The 18,149-nt window shown below is 38.4% G+C and overlaps 1 protein-coding gene across 1 annotated transcript in view; it reads left to right on the top strand.

Annotated features, from left to right (window-relative positions):
- LOC143857706 (phosphatidylinositol 4-kinase beta 1-like) overlaps positions 1-17,119 on the top strand; it is a 70,612-nt gene extending 53,493 nt beyond the window's left edge. The window contains exons 11-16 of the mRNA XM_077368154.1: positions 2,674-2,727; positions 11,563-11,706; positions 11,797-11,850; positions 11,939-12,013; positions 16,076-16,159; positions 16,260-17,119. Of these exons, the coding sequence (XP_077224269.1) occupies positions 2,674-2,727; positions 11,563-11,706; positions 11,797-11,850; positions 11,939-12,013; positions 16,076-16,159; positions 16,260-16,361 (513 nt within the window). The 3' untranslated portion in view covers positions 16,362-17,119. The remainder of the gene's footprint in view (positions 1-2,673; positions 2,728-11,562; positions 11,707-11,796; positions 11,851-11,938; positions 12,014-16,075; positions 16,160-16,259) is intronic.
- Positions 17,120-18,149: the final 1,030 nt, after the last annotated feature.

Below are 18,149 nucleotides of genomic sequence, written 5' to 3'. Positions count from 1 at the left end.
TAGGGAGGAGTCGCTCAGAGCACATTGCTGGGCACGAGAATAGACCTTTGTGAGGGAGGGAATAGAGCCGGAGCCATTGATCTGTACGTAGATGAACAAACTCAGGGCCAGACAAGGTTTTAAATTTCGGCCGAAATATTTCGGTTTCGGTAGAAAACGAAACGAAACGAAATACACTTTGTTTCGGAAAAGTACCAAACTTTGCCGAAACTTTTCGGAAATTTCGGCCGACACGTTTCGTTTCGGTGAAGTACAAAATTTCACCCGAAATTTCGGTGAAATGTTTCGGAAATTTCGGTGAAACATTTCGGAAATTTTTACAAGATTTCGTCCGAAATTTCATACCGAAACCGAAACGTTTCAGTTTCGCTGATGATCGAAACCGAAATTGAGATTTAAAACCTTGGGGCCAGACTGTCAAGGTAGTGGACAACACGGAGCTGGTCCGGCTGACGAGTAAGTACTGTGATGTCGGAGGTGAGGGGCATAGAAAGATGAAGCTGCTGGCATAGGGATACAAACCGGCTATAATGGGCAGCGAGAGACAAATCACCACGACGAAAGCATATCCACTCTGAATTTGTGGCACAAATTCTCGTGAGGTTGTCAACTCCAGAATAGTGGAGTATGATCCCAGATCTTCTTCGAGGTGGGAAGAAGCATTATGGTGGCCGCAATAGACGGAGTCATACTCTGCCAAAGAATTGTGCGAATCAGCGCATCCTCCTGCTCCCATCGAGCATACGTGGAATTAGTAGAGGAGGGAGGAGCCTGGCGAATAAGGCTAACGTTGCCTCGAGCAAGGAGCTATGTCTCGACTTGGTTCCATCCAATTTAACAGTAGTCATCCGTGGGAAGGAGCCCTCCACAGGAGAGTAACTAGGAGAGGGATAGTCGAAGGTGGTTGTGTCACACAGACCACATTGTTCATGCCGATGGAGGGATCTTCAAGGACAGGACGCTCCATGAAGACAGAGATAAAGAAGACAACAACCACGCCAATCGGCAAAAAGGAACACATATGAGAAGGTAAAAAAACTAGATGGGGCCATATTGCGGCCCCAGGGGGGTGACAAACAAATGTAAAGGAGAAAGACATAGTAGTGGGAACCGAAGCCGTGGACAAGAACAAGAGAGGGGCAGAGAGGATTCAAGACATTAGATCTTAGGGTTTTTTTGTTTTTTTTGTTGTGTGTGGGAGGGATTTAGACCGGAGAGGAGGAGAGAGGTCGGTGGGAGAAAGAAAGAGACAGTGAGAGTTTGGGTCGGGGGGTTGTGTCGAGGGGGGGGGGGGGGGCGCATGGTGAGAGGAGGCAGGGGTGGTGGTGGTTCCGGCGGCAGCGGAGGTGGGGCAGAGATTTACGGGGGCAGGGGGTGGCGTGGGGCAGGGGGATTACTGGTTGGGGGTGGCTGGGGACGGGGTACGGGGGATTATGGCTGGGAGGGGGTGGGGCTGGGACAGGGGAAAAGGGGGCGGGGGATTACGGAATACGGATGGGAGGGGGCGGGGCGGGGCGGGGACAGGGGGAGGGGGTTGCCGGGGGCAGGGGCTGCCAGCGTGGAGGAAGAGAGAGAGAATAGGAGTGGTGGTGGTTGTGGGGTAGGGTTAGGGCTGAGGGAAGGGTGGTGGAGAGAAGCTCTATGGGAGTTCCTAGGGGATCAAAACCCTAGAGCTCTGATACCATGTTGAAGTAAAAATGAGGGAAGAAGAGAGTGAGTTGAAGAGAACTCCGCCTCACTTATTTATTTATATTAAGAGAGAAGAACTGTACAAAGACAACTATGCTTTTAGGCATTCTACATATTCTAATATATGTACTTGTAATAATTGATAAAATTGTATTTGGTTTAATTCCTTTTTATTTTATTTTATTTGTCGAATGAGCCAGCGGGCTCATGCTATAGTATCCACTCTGGATTTGTGTCCGGTTTGGTTTTAAGGCCAAGTATTTAAACATTGGTTTCGGTCAAAACTTTGGTTCTTACGGAAGTTGAAGTACTTGTAGAAGTTTATGGAAATCCATGGGAATCTTGTAAAAATCATGAAAGTTTATTCAAGTCCAATGAAATGATGATAATTTGGGAAACACTGGTATAAGCACAAATATACACTTTTTTTTAAATGTGCAGAAATATACACTTAATTGTCATGTAAGCAAGACAACCATTCATAATAGTTTAAGAAGATCAAGCACCTAGTAGTAATAGTAAGATATTCTAAAAATATAGATATCAAATATGTTGAAATTTGCATGCCATTTCTTTCAGTGTTTAACTGACTGATCTTTTAGTGCATGCAAGGAATTAAACTTCAACTTCAATCCGGACTTCAAACTTGGGTCCCCACGAATTCGTCACATGGTGGATGAAATCAAGACATGTTGTGGAAATTTAGAACTATTTTTAAGACATTGAGTTCCATTGGTTGTAGCCGTTGATTCCTGTAATAAAGCTCAAAATAGTACTTTATTCCTATAGAAGAGTGTTTTATTTCCATAAGCACAGTTTTCCTATAGAGTTTTATGATAGAATTATTCCTTGGAACTGCCCATTTCGTGCAACCATTATTTGTTTCTGTAAGTAGTGGATTTTGGAAATAATCTTTATTTATTTTTAAATATGGTAGCAAATTTGGTGTAATGGCAATTTTGACTTGTCTAATGGTTTTTGCAGAGGAATTTTGTTGAGAGCATGGCGGGATACTCCATATTATGCTACCTTCTTCAGGTGTTGTCATATATTCTCTTGTTGCCTTTTCTCATGATATGACTGTTTCCCCCTTTTCAAATAATGCCATGATTATATTCGGTTATTTGTCGCATACATGGGAACACATTTCAAGAAATTTATCATGCAATGTTAGTTTTCATACAATTTCAATTTAGATAAACCGGTTCTTAGGTGTAGGAAGTATGCTGCTTTCTCACTAGATAACCACAATTAGAGGTCGGCAGTTATTGATATTCTATTATGTGTAGATCTAATCTAATTAACTTAGTTGCTTATGTATAGATATTCTATTATGTGTAGATCTAATCTAGAGGCATCAAGTTTCTCTTGAAATTATTTGAAAAGACTTAACTGTTGTTTATTGGGTTTGTAGAGTCAATATTTCTCCTAATACTTCTGTCCGTACAGTAAACAATAATTTTTGGTGCTGCTCAATGGATCATGGTTTTAAATTTCGGTTTCGGCCACGACTGAAACGAAATGTACATGAAGTCGTTTCTTTACAAGATTTCGGCGAAAATTCACCGAAATGTCACCAAAATTTCTGTTGAAATTTCGTTTTTAGCCTTTTGTACAAAATTTCCACCGAAATTTTAAATAGATCCGCCGAAATTTTAAAAAAGTCCACCGAAATGTTATAATTCCCACCGAAATTTATGAAATATTCACCGAAATAGCCAAAATTTCCACTCAAAATCTCCGAAATTTACACCGAAATTTTAGACATTTCGGTCGAAATTTAAAAAAAAAGAAAGAAATCATAATCATATTTTTACATGATTTCGGCTGAAATTTCGGCCCGAAACGGAAACGTTTCGGTGGTGACCGAAACCGACACCGAAACCAAAATTTAAAACCTTGCAATGGATTGATTCACTTTTTACACTAAACCATCCTCATCTTGAAAGAACAAGGAATTTCCTTGGGATCAAACCATGCCTTAATGCAATCTGGAAAAGTCTAAATCAAGATGAGTCCTCAAAGCTTTTATAGAAGCATTATATCCTATTTATATGGTCATGATTGCATGCACATATATATTGGGTAATAGTACTAAGTACTAACCAAACAGTGTCGCCTTTCTGTATGTTATGGTTATGTTAGACAGTAATGTCTAACTACTTTCTTGATCTATTTTCTTTTCTTTCTTTTCTTTTCTTTTATTTTATTTTATTACCTTTTCATTTATTTGTTTCCTATCTGCTGTTTTATCCAGTCATGTTGGGGCAAATTAGTTGGGCTCATGATCTTTGGAGCAGTGTTATATTACTTTGCTGGAGTGATATCTTATTATCTGTTGCATTTCTAGGTTGGATTTGAGTACTTATATGCATTTATATATCTAATTGAAGAGTTCCTGGTCTCTAAAATATGATCTTTGCCCTATATCAGTTTGCTTTTATCGACTAAAAACACTTACCATATTTACCAAGTTAGTTTTTACTGGCTAATGTTGGGAAAGGGATAATTATACTCCTTTGTTAACAGGTGTGGATAATTTTGTTTCTTTGTAAACATGCGCGAAGAAACTACGCTTGAGATACTACATTCTGAAAGAGGACGAACTTACAACCACTGGACAAGTTCAGTTCAATGTTGCCGGAACCGCTTATGGGGATGGGAAACGCTTATCCTGGGAAGCGTGTTTCCAAAGCGGGAAATGACACGCTTCTCAAACTGTGGGGATGCGTGTTTCCGAAATATGGGAAGCGTGCTTCCCTCTTCCTGGGAAAAACGTTTTCATGTTTGGGGAAGCACGTTTCAGGTCCCGAGGATACGTGTTTCGGGCTTTTTGGAATCTTTCGGGATTTTGTTCCGTTCCTCTCTTCCCCTTGCCTCTTTTTAGTTCTTTGAAGAAGAACAGAGTGAACTAGGCATTTACATACAACACTTGCCCCCTATTTCCCTATTTCTCTTGAACAACAATAGAAATATTGGGAACAGGTTATTTACATGCAAAATCATTTTAGTAAATGTCCATTTACATAAGATTTACATGTAAATTGGAGAATACCCCTTATTTGGATTTATTAAGAATAGTTTCAAGACCCCATTTTTTTAAATGGCATTCCAAGACCCAATTCTAAAATGATAAAAAGTCGACTTTCCAGTTTTACTACAAAATCCGACCCAATGTTACCAGGGTCACCCTCGCACCCTCCAACCCGCGATCCGGGGTCGCATGACCCCAAACGTGGGACGTTTGCGACCCGGATCACCAAAAATGGTGACTCGGGTGACTTGTGGGAAAGTTTGAGATGCATATATATATATATATATATATATATATATATATGAGGAAAATGATTGTGAGCTTGAAGCTCATATAGCTTATATGAGCTTGAGGGCCCAACCACATAGGTCCCACATTTTTTGTGGTGATCCAAACCATTCATTTGCAAGGCCCCATCATAGATAAGGTGTGTACCAAAAATCAGCTCCATTGGATCATCGTAACCCCTCCATTTTGCCCTCCACTTTTGGATGGGTTAGGATGATCCTATGGAGTTGATTTTTTGTACACACCCTATCTATGTAAGGGCCTTTCAAATGAATGCTTTGGATCATCCTAACAATGTGGGCCCACATGTGTTTGGGCCCTCAAGCTCATATAAGCTATATGAGCTTCAAGCTCACAATCATTTTCCTCTATATATATATAATATACATATATATATATATATATATATATATATATATATATATATATATATATATAGAGAGAGAGAGAGAGAGAGAGAGAGAGAGAGAGAGAACAAAAAAACATCATTCCCAGCTTGAATCTATTCATACCTCATTGGAGGCCCAAAAAAAATGAAATAGAGAAGAGAAGAGCTAAAGAGACCGACCTTAAACATACATTGTTCCGATAGAAACTTCTACTGCATGTAGTATGGACTATGGAATGATATTCTTGTAAAAATATATGAATATATAGTACCAGAGTGATCGCAAATAGCGAACCGACTTAGCCTACCCTCATCGTACCACGTACTGCTACCATCGTACCCTGTACCCGTTCCCGTACCGCGTTCCAGGTAACATTGATCCGACCTTTTTTGGTCGTTTCTGGCTAGGTCAAGATCTTAACTTCAAACGATGGGATATTTTGTCAATTTTGTCAATTTATAAATTCTATCATGTCTAAACATTATTAAATCCCAAATGTCCAGTTAAAAATATCTCATAATTTGGTCTCTAATTTTTTTTCATATAGTCAGGCATTGGTCAACAGGCATTAAAGCTGACAATTATTTTCCTTTAAGTAAATGTTGGACCTTTACAACCTTGATGTTATGATGGATTGAGTTGCAGATGATGGCTTTGTTGTTTTCACAGCAGATGATTTAGGTTGGCAATATGTTCAATTTCACGCTTTCCCATCACTTCCCTTCACGCTTCCCCGTCACTTCCCTTCACTCTTCCCCATTGCATCCCTTCGTTCTTCCTCGATCCTTCACGCTTCTCGCTTCCCACCTTCTCGGGGGCCTCGCTTCCCCCACTGGCAATTACGTATCAGTTTCCCTTAGCCTTTGATTTAGGGGTTTCAACGGCCTAGATACATCATTTTCCCCAAAACTTGGTGGACCAAAGCTGGCCTGGCCCTATTACTAGGTGCATCTCGGCCTTGGGACACTCCTACCTTGTCTGCATATGAATAGCTTAAAATAAATGTTACTGTACTAATTTCAACTAGAACTTTCTATATGTGAAACCAAATACTTCTCCATGTGCATGACATTTCGAAACTGTGTCTCATCCCACATCTATAACAACCCTCTTGATTCCTTTAGTGGAGATGAAACTGAATTGTCTGTAAGATAATCTATTCAAAGTTTATGAATACTATCCAATCCTTTAAAATTATTTCTGAAAATTCCATTCTTCAAGATTCGAACTTGAATGGAATGCTCATAATCTAATTTGTAAAATATTGACGGATAGGTATATGGAGAGGGTCGAGGAAGTGGTAGGGATGGATATTCCCTTGTAAATCAGATGGCTTATGGTTTTGTAGTTGTTAATGGTTTGAGTCATTGTTGTCTTATCGTTTAAATGGATACGCAGTCGAATTGCAAGTAACTTATCAAGAGTGACATCATCCTAATAGCTAGATGCTACGATGTGGCAATATGGCAGAATGTTGTATGAGTCACCATGGATAAAAAAACGGCAAAATGAAGGAAGGGGTAGGGACGGATATTCACTTGAAAATTAGATGGTATATGGCTTTGCAGTTGTTAATTGTTGGAGTTAGTGTTGTCTTATTGGTTGAATAGAAATGCAATCAAATTGCAGGCAATTTACCAAGACTGACATCCGTATCAGTGGATTACAAAATGACATTATTGGGAAGACATACAATACTGCATAAAGTTGTAGAACCCCTTTCCAACAGTTCTCGACCCTCTCCCAGAGAATCTATCTAGTACTGTTATTTTTACCCGTTTTGTTCTCCATTTTGAAAACAATAAATAAAGATAAAAATAAGATGGACAGATTCTGAAAGGGACCATCAATCAAGAAAGGCAAGGGAGGCAAGGGCCATGTTGATCCAAATATTTGAGTTGGTCAAACAAGTCGTGGGTAATTTTAGGGTTTAAGTGAGTGCTATAACACATGGGGTCCACTTGAGAGATTTGTTTATTTCTATTTAAATAAAGAGTCCTTTGTTATTTTTCACTCTGGAGTTGTCTTTTAATAAGTTGTTTTAATTATGGCTGTTATTAGGATTGTTTTAGTAGTTTTCAAGTTTGGTTAGGAGTCTTTTTTTTTTTTAAAGTTATAGGGGGTAGGCTAAGTAGGCTATGGCTTACGTGGGGCTAAGCAGGCTATGGTTTTGGTATCATAAATGCTGTGTCGATGTATCCTTTTTCTGTGTTCCCAATTTTATATGGAGGCCTTCAACACATTGACAGATTTTGAGAGTTATTTGGGAGCAAGTTCAAGAGGGGATTGTTTCAATAAATAAATGACAAAAGTGCATCTTCAGGAGAGTAGGCCAAATAGCAAGCGGAGGGGAAGAATTCATGAATCTTACCGCTTTAAAACATCGGAAAGGCTTTTCTTTTCATATCATCCACCATGTGGTGTCCATTTCATATAGCTGTCAAAGTTGGTGGCTTGATATTCTTATTTGTTGGAGCTCTTTCAAGTTTAAATCTGAATAATTTATCTTTTTGTGAAGATTTTTTCTTTTTCTTTTATCTTTTTTTTCTTTTTTGAATTTATGCTTATATTTGTGATGTATCCAACTGTTCTTTTTGTGGCATGATATTCTTATTTGACAGCATTTGGATTGATGTGCCTTGTTACCATGTTTGGGAGGGTGACTTCTCGTAGGCTGGTCCCTTTTGATTCGTTGCCTTTAAAGGCCATAACCCTTTAAAAAAAATCATTTGGTTAATTGGATACTTGGAGGATAGTCTGTACCTGTTCCATGGGGATATGGAAACTATTGTGCAAGCCTTACTCCATTGCCCACTTGTTGTAGGGATGGAAGGTCATATTTCACCTTCTTAATCCAATTGTTGGAAGCATGTAATGCCTTTGTGGAAATGATTAGTTTGAGTTGGCAAGTGCCACTTGCCAAATTGACTTGTGTCCAGCTCGATTGGACTCTTTTTACACCAAATTGAGATAGAATCAATGATTTGTGGACATGGACATGAGTGTCGCGTGTCGACACGGGCATGGGGTGTCGGACACGGCAAACCTCCAAAATTTAGAAATGGAGACATGGCTAAAATACAAAGTATATATAACCATTATTTATAGATACGGATTCATGTGTTGAGTTTTGACACGGATTCGAGTTGTTTGGCATGTCAACATCTAAAAATCTGGAAATGGTGACAGACACGTACATACATATAAAATTACTTATTGCTAACATAAATAAATCTTAGAATTAATCAATTATAATCTAAAACAAATATGAGATAATCAAATAATAAGGCATTTATCAATTTAATCTAGTTCCCTTCCGTCCCCAATATACAACGAGAAAGGGAGACCGATATGATACAATGATATAATATTGGAATACGAGTTTGTTGTTTTAGGTTTGTGGGAGAGGATATAGCAACAAATATTAGTTTAGAGTTTTTAATAATAGAAGACTCCATTTCAAAAAAATAATAATAATAGAAGACTTAATAATAAAAGAGGTAAACACAATATTCAATAATAAAACTGAATGTCACACGTAACAAGGTATAAAAATGTGTCCACATGCCCAAATTAAGTCTAACACTTCCAGCAACACCTTAAAAAGTGTCCAAATGACTGTTGAGGCGTGTGGACACGAGTGTCGTGTTGAATATGGCAGGACACGTGTGTCGGCAATAAATTCTAAGTGTCAGCTAAATCTGATGCAGGAGTATTGAAGAGAGATTGAAGAGAAGAAGAAAGAAGACGAATTAGGGGAAGAAGAGAGAAGAATAGGGGAGAGAAATAGACGAACTCAAAGAGGGGAAGAAAAACGCTCAATATCAATCAATATTCATGGAAAAGTGAGCCTAACCATGTGGTTTAGGCCTAAAATAATCAAATTACAGCCCAACAAAATAGAAAGCTACCTGTGGGCCTAAATAAGAATAAAAACAACTCCATGGACCTCAAACAACTCTATGGGCCTCTCGGAGGGCGGGGGCCTCTTGGAGGGCGAGCCCGTCTCGAATAGACTCGCAAAGGCCGCCGATCTCCATCAAAATCGTAGGACAAAATTTGGTGTGACTCATTCTTACATGCTAACTTGTCAGTTTTTTGGAGTTTTGGTAGTTCTTAATGACTTGTATGAGTCAGTAAGCTTGCCCAATTTGGAACGTTGATTTGTTGGATAGAATTGGCAGTTCTTAATGACTTTCACAAGCCAATAAGGGTGTGTTCTTTAACAATTTTAGGGAAGGATTTTTCGTATTTTTCGCTCCCGTGGAACCACGTTTTGATAGAATGTCACTCCTCAAGGACTTTTATATGGTATCTAATAGGTTCATTCTATTTTTTAGGATACATTTTTGGAGCAGATATTTCTCGCTCCATGGGATAAGGATCGATTTTTCAGGCCTCTCATCTCTTTTCGTCTATCAACTCTTCGCGTGACGAAAAAGCTACTTGAGGGAAATAGACTACTTATAAGAAAAAGGAAAAAGCAAAAGCTTCTCTCTGCTCTAAAATCTGATTGAATCAGATTCCTTTCTTCGTGATGGAACTAGCGATGGGCGAGGTGGAGAGGATGGAAGGAGTTGAAGAAGAAGAAGAGTTTGGTTGGTTTTGGAGTATGGAAGATCTGCTCTTCGAGCTGCTGGCCATGGCGTCTTTGTGTTAACAAACAATGGTACAAATCAGCACATGATGAGATTTTATGGGAGATTGGGAGATTCTGGCTATCATGGGTTGCCGGAATCAGCAGCTCCGTTTGATCATTCTCTCCCTTGGAGGGTTTCGTCGGCTTCACACTCTCTACCTTTGCCCTCTTCGAAAACCTTCTTCTTCTAATTTTCCCTCTTAGGTAATTCCTTTCAAGACAAACGCTCGGTGGGGTAAAAAATGAAGTCCATCTCTTCCTCGATCAATTCATCTATGAGGGTTGGCCGGCTGAACCATAGTTGCTAGTTCGGGAAACAGGAAACGGTACGTGAAACGCGTGAAAAAAATCAAAGGGGAAACGAGAAACGGGAAACGGTACGTGAAATGGAAACGTGAAACGCATGAAAAAAATCAAAGGGGAAACGAGAAACGATAGAGAAACGCATGTGAAACGCATTGGGAAACGCAAGGGAAACGTTTGGGAAACCTAAAGGAAACGCTAGTGAAACGTATATGAAACCTAAAGGAAACGCTAGTGAAACACTTAAATGTGATGGTAACACATATATTGATAAGGACATCCCTCTTTAGTGTATTTATCTTTAAACTAGATAGGGCTGTTCACAGAAAACTAAGGTTTAATTATACTCTTTAAAAGTATTAAAATTTCAAGAAACGTCCATTTCAAAAAAAAATTCAAGAAACGTGTTTCCATGGAAGTGTGGGAAACACGTTTCACAAACGTCTGACATACGTTTCACAGGCGTTTCACCATTTTCCAAAGAGCGTTTCGTACCCGTTTCGGAAACGTGTTTCCCACCTACCCTAGGTGTCTCCTGCTTCTATGGGCCGAACCCATCTCGATCAATTTATCTATGTTCTTGCATTTTTTTTTATTTCCATTTCCAGCGTTGCTTCTCTGTTTGTTTGTAGATATGGAGTCCTTTCTGCTGTACTCTCGTGTGTTTTTTCTTCTGTTTTTTTTTTGTTGGATTGTAAAAGCTTGAAACGGTGGATGATAACAAAACAAGCCGAATACTTTTTAATATATGGAGATGGTTTCAGCATACCCTTGTTTTGATAATAGTACTCCCATCTTTATTTTGTACTTTTCTATTTGGTCTGGCTAAGGCTATGCTTGTTTAGAATTTTGGTAACTGATATTTAGTCCAAAACCGAACTCAAAATTAAACATAATTTTCAGTCCAATAATTAGTTTTCACTCACAATCGGTTCTCAAATTCTAAAATAACTGGGATTGATGATGCTCTCTCCGCTCCCATTAGCTCAAGTTTGTCCCTCCCCCTCCTCCATTCTTAATAAATTATATTAAAAAAGTGCACCGGGCTAGTAATACTTGTTAATGATTATAATTTTGCTAATTGCAAATTTGCAACTTCCATTTTTCATTATTCTATTAATTTTCTAATGATTTTTTGTGGTTTTAAAGAGTGTTCTCCAGAGCATCTGTTATTCTAATGAGTGTGTATTTTCACTTTCTGTTTGTATTTGTCCATCCAGGTTAAGGATCGCCACAATGGTAACCTCTTGATGGATGAAGAAGGGCATATCATTCATATTGATTTTGGTTTTATGCTCTCTAATTCACCTGGAGGCGTAAATTTTGAAAGTGCTCCATTTAAATTGACTCGCGAACTTCTTGAGGTCAGATTTCATCTCATATTATTTACTATTTATATCTCTTGGTGATGAATGACTGTTAGCTTAACTTTGAACTTTACCTGTTTGTGAAAGGTGATGGATTCTGATGCTGAGGGAATTCCCAGCGAGTTTTTTGACTACTTCAAGGTATTTTAGGCATCCTATGATACTGTTTTTCAAACATTCAAGGTATTCAATCTAATCTTATCTTTTGGGACCCGCTTGGTGCTTTTAGGTATTATGCATACAAGGTTTTCTAACCTGCCGGAAGCATGCAGAGCGCATCATACTTCTCGTTGAAATGCTACAGGTAATGTGAATTTTTCGCTTTTGGCTTTTAATCTGCTTTGGTGCTTCAGATAAAAATTCTTTTTTAATTTTTCCCTTTTGGCTTTTAATTGCGCTATATCTTTTTAAAGTGCAACTATACTACCTGTTGTAACCGTGGTACTGCTATTTAGTTTTCTGTGATAAAAAATGTAATTTCTTAGGACATCCCAAACCATGAACAAGAAACACACTTATCAGGCTCACTTTTCAGCAGATTTTGTTGTATTCATTAATATATATATATATATATATATATATATATATATATATATATATATATATATATATATAGCTTTGCTAGGGAATTTTGCATAAAGGCATTTCACGGTTGACTGTTGCATGAGAGAATAGCCAGTCACCTCATATGAATTAAATGAATAAGACAAAATCTGCTGAAAATAAACCTCTGTGGCTGTTCTCTCATGCAGCAGTCAGCCACAAAATGCCTTTCTGCGAAATTCCCTTGCAAATAGAAGAAAAGAAAAGGATAAAGCATAAAACAAAAGATAGATGAACTTACTTGGGATAGGGATAGGTACTAGGGCATCACGCTACTAGTTGCTAAGGAATCACTCTAAGGCCCAAAGGGATCAATCCATAGGGAATCCCACCCACGATCAAATGAGAGAAAATCACTTAGACTTGCACAAGGATTTAATTCTCTTTTATTCAATTCAATGTTCAAATTATGGCCTAGAGGCATATGATATAGAGAGAGACGTTCCCACAAAAATTAGGAATAGAATCTTGTTGCTAAGCAACTTTATTTCCCAGACATGGTAGAAGTAGCCTGTGACTAATATATTTTAGAAAGTAACTTGACTCCTTTTCAATATAATTTGCTTGGATATCCTAGAAATAGTCTAAATGGAAATAAGAAACTAGCCTAAAGATACTTCAACTTACTAAATGACTTGAGCTTCCCAAAAGGAAACTTTGACCAACAATCAAAAGAAATTAAAACTCAAATAATTCACGTTTTAAAAGTTAATAAAAGGGTTTAATTATCCATATGGACCAGTTTGACCAAGGTCAACTGTCATACTTACCAAAATTTCCCTCCCCATCAACATCAATCACCAATATATTAGGGAATAATATTTCCACATAATTTTGCATCATTTTTACCCATTTTGTTTGTCTTTTCCCATCATTGACTGCGTTTCCACCCTTTTTTCATGAAATTAAATTAAATTTTCAGCAAAAGACTAGCAAAACAAAATTGGGGGTTGAGGATCTAGCTCAATTGGCTACACACTTTGTTCTTCAACCTTGAGGTCATAGGTTCGATCCTGGCTTACCTACCAAAAAAATGGATATTTCCAAACCTTTCGCGTCTTTTTCTAGTAAGTTAGGATCAAGGTTTTAAATTTCGGCCAAAATCAATTACGGTGAGGACCGAAACCAAAACATTCCAAAACCGAAATTGCCGAAATTTACCCGGTCGAAATTTCAGAAATTTCGGCGAAATTCTTGATAAAATTTTAATTTTTTTCCCTTTACATTACCAAAATTTTAGTAATTTCTGCCCAAGAAAACGACATTTTGAGAAATTTCTGGATTACGGCTAAAATTTCGGTTTCGGTGAGGACCGAAATTACCCCCGAAACCGAAATTTAAAACCTTGGTTAGGATCGGACCTCCTACCTCAAGGTTGAAGGCCAAAACCTTTACCATTGAGCTAGAGGCTCAATCCCATTGGAAATATCATTTCCAATGGGACCGAAACCAAAACATTCCAAAACCGAAATTGCCGAAATTTACCCGGTCGAAATTTCAGAAATTTCGGCGAAATTCTTGATAAAATTTTAATTTTTTTCCCTTTACATTACCAAAATTTTAGTAATTTCTGCCCAAGAAAACGACATTTTGAGAAATTTCTGGATTACGGCTAAAATTTCGGTTTCGGTGAGGACCGAAATTACCCCCGAAACCGAAATTTAAAACCTTGGTTAGGATCGGACCTCCTACCTCAAGGTTGAAGGCCAAAACCTTTACCATTGAGCTAGAGGCTCAATCCCATTGGAAATATCATTTCCAATATATATATATATATATATATATATATATATATATATATATATATATATATATATATATATATATATATGAGGAAGTGTTGGTGAGCTTAAGCTCACCAAACTTATGGTGAGCTTAAGCACCCAATCACATGGGGGCCTACTTTGTTAGGATGATCCAAAGCATTCATTTGAAAGGCCCTTGCATAGATGGGGTGTGTACCAAAAATCAGCTCCATAGGATCATCCTAACACCTCCATTTGTGGAGGACAAAAATGGGCAGACACATGGGGGCCTACTTTGTTAGGATGATCCAAAGCATTCATTTGAAAGGCCCTTGCATAGCTGGGGTGTGTACCAAAAATCAGCTCCATAGGATCATCCTAACCCATCCATTTGTGGAGGTCAAAATGGACAGACATTGTTTGTCCACAAATCTGCCCATTTTTGTCCTCCACAAATGGAGGGGTTAGGATGATCCTATGGAGCTGATTTTTGGTACACACCCTATCTATGATAAGGCCTTGCAAATGAATGGTTTGGATCACCACAGAAAATGTGGGACCCATGTGATTGGGGAGCTTAAGCGCACCATAAGTTTGGTGAGCTTAAGCTCACCAACACTTTTCTCATATATATATATATATATATTGGAAGAGAATAGAGTTCCTAAGCTGTCACCTCATATAGCTTATATGAGGTGGTGCTTAAAAACATAAGGGGCCCACTTTGTTTGGATGATCCAAAGCATTCATATGATAGGCCCTCACATAGATAGGGTGTGCCCAAAAAATCAACTTTATAGGATCATCCTAACCCTTCCATTTGTCGAGGTTGAAATGGATGGGTATAAATCTCCATAAATCTGCCCATTTTTAACCTCCATAATTGGAAGGGTTAGGATGATCCTATGGACCTGATTTTTTGTAGGCACCATATCCATCTAAGGGCCTTTCAAATGAGTGGTTTCGATCACCCAAAAAATGTGGGCCCCTTATGTTTTGTGAGCGCCACCTCATATAAGCTATATGAGGTGACACCTTAGGAACTCTATTCTCTCGCTCTCTCTTTCTCTCTCTCTGTGTGTATATATATATATATATGAGAAAACGGTTCAGTTCTCTACACACTAGCTTAAAATACAATGGGGGCCCACATTGTTTGGGTGATCTAAGCATCCATTTTAAAGGCCCTCACATAGATGGGGTGTCTACAAAAAATTAGATCCATAGGATCATCCCAACCCTACGATTTGTGGAGGTAAAATGGATGTCTTTAAACCTTCACAAATTAGTCCATTTTTTGCCTCCACAGTTCGAATGGTTAGGATGATCCTATGGATCTGATTTTTTGTGGACACCCTATCTATGTGAGGGCCTTAAAAATGAATGGTTTGGATCACCCAAATAATGTGGCCCCCACTGTATTTTAAGCTAGTGTGTAGATAACTTATCTACACATGTGTAGGAACCGTTTTCTCTCTCTCTCTCTCTCTCTCTCTCTATATATATATATATATATATATATATATATATATATATATATATATATATATTTTTTTTTTTTATTTTTTTTTAAATTTTTAAATTTTATTTTATTTAAAAATTACCGAATCCGAATCCTACTTTTGGGGGTTTGCCGAATCCGGCACCTCGAATCTGTGTCGGATCCTGATACGCGAATCCAAATCCATGCAACACTGTTCTAACCATACCTTGAATATTGTGCTGCATGTGATAGAGAAAATGTTATATTTCTAACCATGCCTTGGATATTGGGCTGCATGTGACAGTGAAAATGTTAACTAACCATTGTCCCCTACACACAATGGTTAGTTAACAATTAACCCAGGAGGGGAATTTACTTTATATAGCGTTGACATAAAGTGACTAAGTACCATTAATTTACGCCGTGGCTGGGATTGATCCTGTATGGTGCAATTTATGGTGAGAAGGTTAGAATTCCCTGTTTATAGCAATGAGCTCACATATCTCTCTACTTGTGTTATTGTGGTCAATTTCAGGACTCTGGTTTTCCATGTTTCAAAGGTGGTCCACGGACGATACAGAACTTGAGGAAACGGTTCCATTTGAGTCTTACCGAAGAGGTGGGTTTTTCCATTTTCATTATGATTGTATATGTTTTTTCCCATTTGATATCTGGTGGTCAGGTATTCACAAGTGTGTCAATGAATGATTCCAAAACAGCAATGTGTGTCCTTGGTGCTCTCCTTGATTAGTAGCAGTTTAGATGCATGGCGGACTCGCCAATATGATTACTACCAGAGAGTTCTGAATGGGATTTTGTGAGGTGTCATCCATCGGCTATTGTTTGCCATCTCAAGAGCTCACAGTTTGCTTGGTCCTCTTCTTCAGTGGAGCAAATCCAATGGCTTCTGGTTCTATATCATGGGTGTGACAATTCTAAATTGGAATGACCAGCTTCGAATATATGTGGCCAGAATTTTTACAAAGACAACTAGTACCACCACCATTACCAGTTCTCTTCGACCTGGTCTTTTGTGGTTGTGACGGAAAGGTTTTATTGCATTGGTATCATGGGTTTGCTTGCCGGTTGTGGATTAAATAGTGTTTCGGTATGATTTTGATCTGAAACATGTAGATAGAGAAGGCTACTCCCAGCTGCAGAATTGTACAGAATGTGAAATATATAAAAGGATGGCCACCAAACAGAAAACTTATATGAGATTCTCAAGTGGTAGAAATTTTGATGCTCCTATCATTGCTTTGCCAAGGATCCAAGCTGGCCAGCCATTCGCGGAAGCTTTTTGCAACATTTGTACATCCTCAGTGTGTCATTTGAAGTGAATTTTTCTGTGAATGTGGAGAAATACTGCAAAACGGGTCTGCTCTTCCTCCACTGCGCGGGTGCTCATTTCCCATTTTCACCCTTGTTTGCTATGATTCTTCCATACGTTCATTGCTTTCTTTGCTTGGAATCCAGCAAGTATTACAGTGTATAATATTTAATTCATCATGTTTCTTGTGTAAAAGTTGATATATTCATTTTGGTTCTTCCAATAGAGTTTCCAAAAGTTGTGAGATTATGGGTTGCTACTTAATTGACCAAGCAATTGGGTTTTTTTACATCTTTCCCTTAAAACTTCAGGGCAACGCCCCTTTATCAGGATTACATTTTTTTTCCCCACCAGGTTCACCCTGTCCCTTTCACAATTTATTCATTGATATTCCTCTCTTGGCTATTGCGACAGGAATAATTATAAAATGAAAGTAATTAACTCTGCAAAAGAGAATACATCAGCCCAGTTGTTCGAATCAAGCTAGTCTTTGAATTTGGCGGATTCGAATGGCTTGGGAAAGTCTGGTAGGGAGGCTCCATAAGGGTTGTTGGTAATGGAGTAAAGGAGTGAAATGGCCTTTGCACCACAACGGGGAATAGCTCCAAATGTCCTTTTATTAGAGCGCTGTTAATGTAGCAGTGGGTACTCAAACAACCCGTGAAGCTCCCAATGCAACCCTTCACAAAATAGATTATATCTCATTGCCCATGAATGCGCGTCACACAAGCAAAACAAACACATGAAAATTTGCAAAAACTCCAATGTGTGTGTGTGTGTGAGAGAGAGAGAGACAAGCAAAACAAGCACATGAAAATTTGCAGAAACTCCAATGTGTGTGTGTGTGTGTGAGAGAGAGAGAGAGATGCTGCATAAGCATGAGGTATTGGTGCATTTCGAAAATAGTCCCATCAAGCTAAGAAAGAAAGAAAAAACATTAGAAGGATCGCCACAACGGCTAAAAATGGTGTTTTTGAGCTTTTTAATCTAAAATTGCTTGAGAAAATGTGTCTAAAGAAAAGATTTGCAGGAGCTTTTAAAGTGGAAGAAGATAGATGTTTAAGAAAAAAGAGGAAGAAAAAGAAAAGAAAAAGAAAGAGCAAGAAAGAGGAAGAGCGAGGGAAACAAGGAGGTTTGGAGTACTTGAAAAAAGATCAAAAACCCCTTTATCTCTATTTCTTGTTCTCTTCCTTTCTCGTTGTTTATCCTCTTTATCTTGTTTATCTTTCTAGATTTCTTCTTCCCTCTTGATCATCTTTTGCTTCTTGTTCATATGTTT

This window comes from Tasmannia lanceolata, unplaced genomic scaffold, assembly GCF_043159265.1.
Source record: "Tasmannia lanceolata isolate RefF3 unplaced genomic scaffold, GAP_Taslan_0.1 ptg000025l, whole genome shotgun sequence".
In the NCBI taxonomy this organism is placed as follows: Eukaryota; Viridiplantae; Streptophyta; class Magnoliopsida; order Canellales; family Winteraceae; genus Tasmannia; species Tasmannia lanceolata.
This window is presented reverse-complemented; position numbering and strand designations above follow the sequence as displayed.